The sequence below is a fragment of the Colias philodice genome, chromosome 6, assembly GCF_061535455.1.
Source record: "Colias philodice isolate Cphi_HAF_F1 chromosome 6, ilColPhil1 Martin Lab GWU primary, whole genome shotgun sequence".
Classification (NCBI taxonomy): Eukaryota; Metazoa; Arthropoda; class Insecta; order Lepidoptera; family Pieridae; genus Colias; species Colias philodice.
The window spans coordinates 11,505,178-11,515,080 of NC_143091.1; the positions used below are offsets into that span (position 1 = coordinate 11,505,178).

The 9,903-nt window shown below is 32.1% G+C and overlaps 2 protein-coding genes across 4 annotated transcripts in view; one reads left to right on the forward strand and one right to left on the reverse strand.

The window, feature by feature from the left end:
• LOC149488070 (uncharacterized) overlaps positions 1-546 on the reverse strand; it is a 91,867-nt gene extending 91,321 nt beyond the window's left edge. The window contains exon 1 of one of the 2 annotated variants that reach the window (XM_089696930.1): positions 345-546. The gene's annotated coding sequence lies outside the window, so the exon portion shown is untranslated. Of the gene's footprint in view, positions 1-340 lie in introns of both variants that reach the window. The other variant, XM_089696929.1, reaches the window with a different exon arrangement.
• A 758-nt stretch (positions 547-1,304) lies between these two features.
• On the forward strand, positions 1,305-9,241 carry LOC149488072 (calaxin-like). 2 transcript variants are annotated; one of them, XM_089696825.1, is made up of 6 exons: positions 1,305-1,380; positions 4,155-4,360; positions 5,583-5,685; positions 7,424-7,686; positions 8,109-8,231; positions 8,635-9,241. In XM_089696825.1, exons 2-6 carry the CDS (start codon positions 4,158-4,160, stop codon positions 8,738-8,740), a joined length of 798 nt encoding a protein of 265 aa, XP_089552951.1. In that variant the 5' UTR covers positions 1,305-1,380; positions 4,155-4,157; the 3' UTR covers positions 8,741-9,241. The 2 variants fall into 2 exon arrangements, with proteins under 2 accessions (XP_089552951.1, XP_089552952.1); XM_089696826.1 differs by lacking the exons at positions 1,305-1,380; positions 4,155-4,360 and adding an exon at positions 4,926-5,037.
• Positions 9,242-9,903: the final 662 nt, after the last annotated feature.

Consider the following 9,903-nt stretch of genomic DNA (forward strand, 5'->3'; position numbering starts at 1 on the left):
AATATTCTCACTACCAGTTATTTATAAGACTACTGTATTGCTTGATTGGTTTAAAATAATCTTGAATAAATACAAAAAACAATAAATGGGTCAAATAAATGACCAAATATAAAAGGAGATAACTGCAACCGATCAAACTTGAGACTTGTTATTTTTTAGTTGCATTTGCCCCGGTTGACCCTATGTTCTTTGTTTTTTACCTCATAGTTCGTCTACGATTACGAGAATTAGTTGATCAAATTGAATCTAAGTTTTGAATAATATTTTTAAAATTTAAATAATAGGAGTATTGATAAGATAAGATTACAATTCAGTATAAAATAAATAAATTTATAAGTACATACCAAAATTACAACTCCCACGCCAGTTTTGACCATTACACTTTTCACTATTTTTATTATAGAATTCACTTTTTACTTGCGATTAAAACAAGGTGGTTTAACACGTATATATTAGCTTTTTTTATTCATTGTTCACCGAATAATATAGAAAATGATACACAAACGGTCATATTCACTGTTGTTTGATTTTTTGACACAAAAGCATTCATATTTCATTCATTGTTGACAGTGACATACTACAAGAAAATATAGTGTGAAGTTGATAACCAAGATCTGTCAATGTCTATAATATAACGTTCAATAACATACACTTTTCATGTTTTAATTGAAAGTAAATAATAACTGTTTTATAGTAAACAAATTTAAAATCATTTTAATGTTTTATATAAGCAAAGCATATAAATTTTTTTTTCAGTAATATTATTTTCTATCCGTAGCGACATCTACTGAAAATGTTGTAAACTATCAAAGTTACATTATTTAGCATTGTGATTAAAGATGGCGCTATTACTAATAGATTACCTAATAATTTAATTTATACTTTAAAAATACGTCTTTAAAGTTTTATCCCTATATCCTATTTAAAAATACTATTATAATGACGTGAAATGCAATAATATATTGTGTAATAACATAATATAATGTTACCGCGTTGTTAACAGAGTCTTCATTGTGTCCGCAGATGGATACAATCATAATAATCTCAAGATCATGAGCTGTGATTAATAAAATAATATTGGTAGCTTAGATTGGCAGTTAATATATTAATGAGGTGTTATGATCTCGATTTATACCTAAGTAAGTAGGTCTGTATGCTAAATAATTTTAAATGAGCATTTAACATTAGATCGATGCATAACGCTATTGATTATTATTCTACTCTGATCTCGGCTTCAAGAATGTTACATTAACAAATAGTTACTAAGCAACGAAAAACTTACGCAAATAGAAATTGTGAATACGCGCCCTTACGCGTCATAAATTACCTCTATAGCTCATATACCTATATATGTTTGAGAAGGAACACTAGCACAATATTGTAAGTAGTTTACATGTGTAATGTGTATTGTGATTTTGCTTTGAATTTGGTTTTATCGATAAAACTTCACACTGCGCGAGTTTGCAGTAATACCATGTACTATTACCTCTCCTACTTACAATCTACCTAGGAGTTATGCCTGTGTCTAAAATAATAACACATCGATATTATGTACTTGAGATATTATTCCCTTTATCAACCATAGATATGAGATTATATTTAAAAAATATAAAAAAAGTACCTAACTAGGCATTTAGTTAGGTAAAATCTTTAAAACAATGTCATAAAAAATAAAATGTGAATGGTAAATACTTACCTACTAAATAAATGATATTGTTATTAAATTGTAAACTAAATTGGCATCATACAGATGTTTTTAGAGGGGTTTTTATGAAAGCCTGTAAAATGCTTCGAGCAATTACGGAGTATATGATTTGAATGTTCTTTATTTGACCCTAGGAGCGTTTATGAACGACTACGAATGATACAAATAGCTCCCATTTTATAAGGTGTTTTTTAAATGATTTACGTTTTAATTATTTTATACATTGCCAAATTTTAAATAATATTTAAATTTTGTTTTTGTGTTCATTGTTTTTTAGAAGGCTATAAAACATCACGCTAAAACTTCTCTTGGTCTTGCAAATGAGAAAATATTGCTTTTGAGAGAAGACTGCTCAGTGCAGACAAAGTTGCGTGCAGTGTTCACAGAACTATAGTTATCGGTTGCGTGGGTCAGCTAGTTTCAAACAATTCTGTAATACCTAGATAAAGGTTTTGGTTTTGTTTATAAGTGGTATTAAATTATATTTTAATTGTTATATTATTGTTTCACTGTCTTTTATTATTATAGTCTAAAATATGAACATACTAATTCGCGTGACTGTCTCTACCGTGTGATGGCGAATATAGCTTTTTATGCATGAGCTTCAGAACTCATAACATGGAAATCATATACGTAAATAGAGGGAAAATATGTATAATCCACAAGAGTCAACGAACTTTTCACGTAGGTATCTAGTTATATGTGTTAAAACCATGTTAAAACAATTACATGTGAATTAAAATCGTAATTATTCTGACATTCTCTATCTTTACTGTAAATGTTACAACTTACATTTACCTATAATAAGTTATTTGTAGGATAGGATAGGACTATACCTATATAATATAGATAAAAAAGACGTGTGGCACTCGGGGACTGCCGCGGTAAAGCTATTGCATGCTATGCCTTCAAGCCACACCTCCGTGCCCGTCGGAGTGGGGAGCGTGAGGTTTTTTCGTTACGGAATTTCTGGATTCGGTCCCCGCGCTGAAGGCCCGCGATAGAAGCTATGCAATAGCTTAATAATACGGTTTGATATTATTTAATAGTTGTTCTAGCAGTTGCGAAATTAGTTTTTAATGATCGTCTAAAAACATTGTTAAATCGCATGTTTCTATTGCGTGTAACGTTTGACAAATGGCATAAATAAATTGTTTTGTTAAACTTTACTAAACGTCTCCAAAATAGTTTCTACAAGGTTTCTACATAAACAATGTTTTAACAGCTAATACTTCTTTGTAGTTTATAAAATGCTTTAAATTCATGAAATAAACTTATACTTTGTAAATAAGTAAAGTTTAAATCAGAATCTGCGGACTGGAAACGTGTTTTTCGGTGCAGTACCTAACGATGTTATTAACCAATCCAATCATACTCCTGAATTTCTATACTTAATCTTTTTATTAATTAAAAATTAAACATCCATCAATTTTGTTTGTTACGATTTAACTCCAAAGCTACTATTATTTTTAAAATTATTTTACCACGAGAAATATCTGCTTTGCCGGGTAAAATAAGCTAAAGCTACCTATACCTATTTTGTGTTTTGCTCTCGGGTTAATCTGGAAAAACCCAATATGAGGTAATCATTTATACATTAACTAGCTTTCCGCCCGCGGCTTCGCCCGCGTTTTCAAAGAAAAACCCGTTCCCGTAGGATTTCCGGGGTAAAACCTATCCTATGTCCTTTCTCGGGTATCAAAATATCTCTATACCAAATTTCATGCAAATTGGTTCAGTAGTTAAGGCGTGATTGAGTAACAGACAGACAGACAGAGTTACTTTCGCATTTATAATATTAGTATGGATTATCTATGAGTTCTTACTATGGCACATCTATAGTTTATCATTAAGTCAATACCCGTCTTACCCCGGTTCACTGATGGTACCTCGCACCACCATCACAGGCGATAACTACCCAGCTTAATTGAACAACGAAATTGTTCTAACTTGCTAGATTGCCTAGGTAATTGCCTGATTAAAGGCCTTGGGAATCTAGAATACAATGTGCACTAAGAATAAACCACATAGGGGATCTTTTTGGTTTCACGCTAAAAAAATACTTGTCTGCAAAATAATTAATAGTTAACTGTTTCTATTATGTTTTGTTTTGTTTGCTTTTAATTGTAATTGAATATTTTTCTTAAAATGTTCAGTTTTAAAAACCTTGAATAGGCAAAAGAATTTACTTTTAACGAAGGTTTAAGACGGATTGGGGCATACGGGCACTCCAAAATGATGACGTTTAGGTAGGCATATTTTGTACGAAAAACTCTACTTTCAGCGATTCTCTTTTATTTATATTTGAGGCATCTATTGTATTATCTATCTAACTTTCTGCATTTATTTCAGTACAAATAATTAATTATAAGTTCACAGGTGCCTAAACTAGGTAAACACTCGCACAAAAATAGAAATTGTGTGTTATTTATTAGATAGATATCCACAGATAATGACAGACAAAAAACAAAAACAAATCAGCATGGCGGCCAGCGCTATCGCCCTCAAGGGAGTTCACATGTTCCTCAAAGCTGGGCGCGCTGCAGTGGACCGGAGCGCGTCTCCAATAAAGAGGAAGACCAAACCCGTGATACCTGTGAACAAGATACCTAAAGCGAGCCTAGATGTACTGTTGCGGACCACGAGATTTAATAGGTAAGATTCTACGTTACCCCCCCCTTTTTTTGAACCGACGCACTAGTCGCAAATTCTACAACAATGACCTTGTTGTAGAATTTGCGTCTATTAGGCATTGGTATTATTTTAAGCGTAGAAATATTACGGATACCTGGTTGCATAGCCTGTCTAAATATGGTTGCAAAAGACACTATTACTTCTGTTAAGAAAAGTGAATTAAGTAGTGATTTAAAGTTTGACTGCAGTAAAGCTGTAATTCAGTCAATTTTAAACTAAGATTTTTGACTGTAGATTAAATGAGTTCCCGTTATAAGAAGACGAAATACCGAACCTGATTAAAAAATAACCTTATTTTAATTCTCTAGAAATAAACCTTCACATCCAGTACCAGCACAAAATAATATAACCATCCTTGTTCATAGTTTCCGCTATCCTATTTACCATATAAATCAGGTCAACTATTGTACCACTATATACGCACGACTTGGTACCAGATCGAAATTTCCTATCGTTATGAATGAACCAGCCTATTCGTAGATTTTCGTTCACTGTTTACCCCATAACAGTTGAATATAGACCCTCCTTAAGAGCGGACGTGTTTCTGTAATAATTTATAATACCTGTAATATAATGCCTCATCGTAAATTGAAAGAAAAAACTCTTGATATGTTGTTTCGAAGCACACATTTTAGCAAGTGAGTTATTTTATTGGAAAATAAAAAATATAGGTTTTGCGTAGACTTAGCGGCAACTTAAATTAAGTAGTTTCAATATGGCAGAAGATAAACTTAATTAAGTAAAGTTTATTTAGGATATTTTAAAATCTCCTATTTTATTTTTATATCCTGTCAAATTCCACATAGAATTGTTTAAAATAATACTTTTAATTAGTCGACTTATATTGGAATAATTTCTAAAAAAATTTATTTTACCAGACATTCAAACTCAAACTCAAACTCAAACTCAAAGGAGGTCTGTTTTAAGCAGGTATTACTGCTTTAATAGACTCGTGTCTCTTTTTAAGTATTTTGAATTTTCGAGTGTAACTAGATATTATAAAATAAAGGTAAGATAAATAATTATGGGGACCAACACTCGAGGTTGCATGAACAAGAGACTTGTGAATGTCTCTGTACCTATCTACAACTGTTTTATTTTAATTAAATAAAGAGGACAGAAAGTAGAACAAGTTATTTCCATGTAGTCTAATATTTATTATAAACAATTAGTAAATGTATAGAAATGAATTGGAAGCCCTCTTCACGATGTACCGCCGGTTGGTGACAGCTGCGCAGGCGGCGGCACCTCCGAGTATCATTGGACAACCTGTCGCTAAAATTGATGTAAGTTTATCTATTTAATGGTTTTCTACTGTTTTTTTTATGAGAACGAAATAATATAGTTGAAATATAGATACGAAGTTTCATTGATTTTTTAATTTAGCATGCATATTAAATTATATAGGCTCCATAATAATACGCGGTCTCGATAAAAATAATAATGGGTAACTGTTAAATATGCGTGGCTAAGTTGTGGTTTACTCTCCATGATAAAACGTATTGTAAGTGATTGTAACGCAACAGAATTGGGAATTATACCTACCTGGTTATCGGTATCAGTAATCACAGAAATGTTTCCTATAATTTAAGAAAGTTATAATTTTATTTCTCGCATTTGCTTGCATTTACGCTCGTATTTATTGTAGATAATAAAAAGTAAAAAAAACTAAAACCCAACTACGACAAAAAACGGCGATGAAAAAGTATAAAACAAGATTTTCAGAATACTGAACTGAACTTAGTTGCAAGTAAATGGACACAGTAGACTCTACCAAGATGCCTTCGTTGTAAATTATTGACAATAATGTCATACAATACTATTCTGAAGTATGCAATATTCCACTATGTAGAGATCATGTAGAGATAAATTTTCATGTTTGGAAAACCGCAGTCACACGTTGTCAAAGTGCTACGGTAGATAGGTAGATAGGGAATCCTTTTGCTTTGCCGTAGTCGGGTAAAAAGATAGTTAAACTATCAAGGCCTTCACAAGTTTTATTTGCCATAACAAAAACCTTTATTAGCAATACAAAACGTCGTACATGTCATATTGTATCACGCGACTGGAATATATCGCCATCGGAACGTTATTTTGGTTATATATTCGTGACCAATTACCGGGAAATGGGACGCATTTCAGACCACAATGTTGGTAAATGACACAGCGTATTGGTAGAAAACTGTGGTTATTATAGACAGCTGCTCTAGTTTAGTGGTTGCTACTTCGAATGTTGATGCGTCTTTTTCAGGCAAAATTTCCCCCTCTATCTTATTATCGCGATAATAACTATTTCCCTCTCGAACATTAACTCTATCTTTAACTGAAATTAGGCATTATTTTCATAGAGCTTTTTAATTATTTTAGCTTAGTTTTGATTGTAATATTTTACAAATTCCATATTTTGTACATCACAGCCACATTTTTTCTTTAAACATACATATTATATTTTCTTTTACTTTCCAACGTTACCTTAATTATTATTAATATAAAAAAAGTTTGGAAAATCCAAAAGTGCACGACTCATAATGCTCATTTAATTATGAAATATAAAAAAAAAACTTATTGTAGTTTTCGTTTTTATTAATTGCAATTAAACGACACTGAATTAATTAATCATTCGCATTCAGTGACCTACAATCGTCGATTAGAATATAAAAAAAAAAAAAATTAACTCAAATGATGGATTTTTTCACAAGTTATAGAGTGTTTTCAGGTTTCACACATGACGGACAGGAAAATTTTTTGACCTATTTCGGTGTTTTTTTCCAATTCTATTGAAGTAGGTAAATCAATTTTTAAAAAGTATGGGATTAATCTCCATTAAATTATCTCGACAATAGTATGCAAAATATCTTGATTCCGTGAACTAACAAGGCTATAATAATAAGAATAGCTGCAAAAATGAGGCGAAAAAAATTTTTCGATCGTAAAGCACTCTCTGATGCTACGCATCATGAGTCGTGCAATAGGTGTTTTAACCTCTTATTACACAGGAGTACCTATCTACTCGATAATTTTCAGGGCATCGATCAAAGCACGTTTCGAGACGTTATGCATAACACATTTGATCTAGTCACAGAAGAAATAGTTCTAGATCGAATCTGGAGTTCCTGGGACCGTGGGGTGAACGGGGGCGAAGGGGCATTGAAGTTTGAAGCGTGGGCCAAGGGGCTAAGCGTGTTATTACGAGGCAATACTGAGGAGAAGAAAGTCTATTGTTTTAACGTGTATGACTTGAACGCTGATGGTTATATCACTAGGGACGAAATGTTTGTACTTTTAAAGTAAGTGTTTGGTGAATTATTAACACTTGAGTTTTGCTATCTTCTTGAATAAAATTCTAATGGGCTAATTAGTTTTTACATGATTCATAAATAAAACTTACGTTACGTTATGTTAATGTATATCAATGTGTGGTTGTTATTACTATGTGATCTATTAAAACAAACGAAAACCACCTATAAATGAGAATTAAGATTCTTAAAAATAAATAGCAACTGATTTACAAAAAATTACAAACTCAGATTAACGTGTGGCACGGTAGTTGCTGACAAAAGGGGTTGACTCCACTAATAGGTAAAGAAATTGCGAGTAGGTATGTTATCCGAAAAATATTTCAGGAGACATATACGCGCGGCTATATTTTCGTAAAGAGCAAGAAACATTCTGTTATTACCAGTACTATTTCAATTATTGGCACTTGCAGAAATTCATTATTGAAGCAACCAGGGGATGAAGATCCGGATGAAGGAGTAAGAGATTTAGTTGAGCTGGTTCTTCGTAAACTGGATATTGACAAAGATGGAAAAGTGTCTTTGGATGATTATAGGTAAGGTTTTCAACGTATTTTTTCATAAAAACGTGAATAAAATAATCTGTAGAGTTTACAAAGTGACTCTACATTGTAGAGAATATAGAGCGCATGCTGGCAAAAATGATTTAACTAAACCTTAGTTACTCCTAATCATCAATATATTATAGAGAAACACATAGAGATACGAAAAAAAATATACATACATAATGTAAATATGTTTAGGAATTAAAATAAATTGTTGATCTTCCTTTTGAATTTCTATTAAAAATCAAACTTCAAAATATTGAGATCTAAACAGTAATTTCTCTTATATACACGTTATTTTTTTATAACAGTAGTAAACGCATAATACTATGAATAAAAATATAGCCAAGTAGGCTTTTTCTAGATATTATTTTTAAAATCTTATAATTTACAGACAAGCAGTTCAACAGGAGCCATTACTTCTAGAAGCGTTTGGTCAGTGCGTCCCTTCGCGGCGACACGCAGCTACATTTCTTAAAACTTTAAGCACTAAGCAATGAGATAATAACTTTAATAATAGTACTTAGTACTATTAGCATCTCTACTCATATTACTTTGGTGTTATTAAGCTGAAGAGTGTGCTTGTTTGTCTGAAAGCGCTAATCTTAGGACCTACGGTCCGATTTGAAAAATTATTTCACTGTCAAATAGTCAATTCATCGAGGACTAGTTATATCACAGTTCACACTAAGGGCTGATTTTTCAATCGTTGGTTAAAACTTATTCATCGAATAACGTATTACCATTTCAAAAATGTATTCTAATCAATTCTGATTGTCCGTATTTGACAGTTTAGAGGTAACATTTTAAAATGTTCGTGTAATACTTTATTGGACGGATAAATTTTAACCAAGGATTGAAAAATCGGCCCTAAGACTATTATGAGCAATGTGGGTAAATTAGAGGTGTCACAGTTAGTATATTATATTAGCCGAGTGTATTTGTTAATTGTATCATATTTTGTATCAATAAGCATTACCTATATTTATTGTAAATTATATCAATAAGTGACATATCACACTAGCGGATTGCGAGCGGTTTCAAAGCGGAGCGGGTGCGCAACGAATACGTTGCGGGCGCGCAACGAACACGCCGCGGTTGCGCAGCGAATTCGTTGCGGACGCGTCATTTTGTATACTCTCGCACAAAAGCCAGCCCTTCCGCCTTGCCTAACTTCCATTCAATATTTCCATCGTTTCTGTAGCACTCAATTTTTTAACCGTACTGTGGAAATGCACTTACTTAACAGTTAACTAAAGATGTAATAACAACTGGAGTTGTTAAAAAAAGGTGCTATAAAATTGAATTACTAGGACTTTTAGAATGTACCATACATTCCAAAAGTATGTAACGACTGACCAGTATAATCTCTCCCATAGCAACGTATGTTATAAAGAGATTTTGTGAACCTAATTATGAGCAAAGTGATAGTGAGTTGCTGGTTGCTTGATAAAATTTTCTATTCACTGCTATTTATCTAATAATAAGATAGCCCTGTTTTAGTTAAGGAGCTTTAACATTTATTTCACTAATGAACTTTCTTAATGAGCAATTAAGTTATCTGATTGCATTTCGACCAAGATTTAATAGATAAAACAATACCCTAAACATTAACATGTTATGAAACTCGTAAAAAATAATGATCTCATAATTATTATACTAT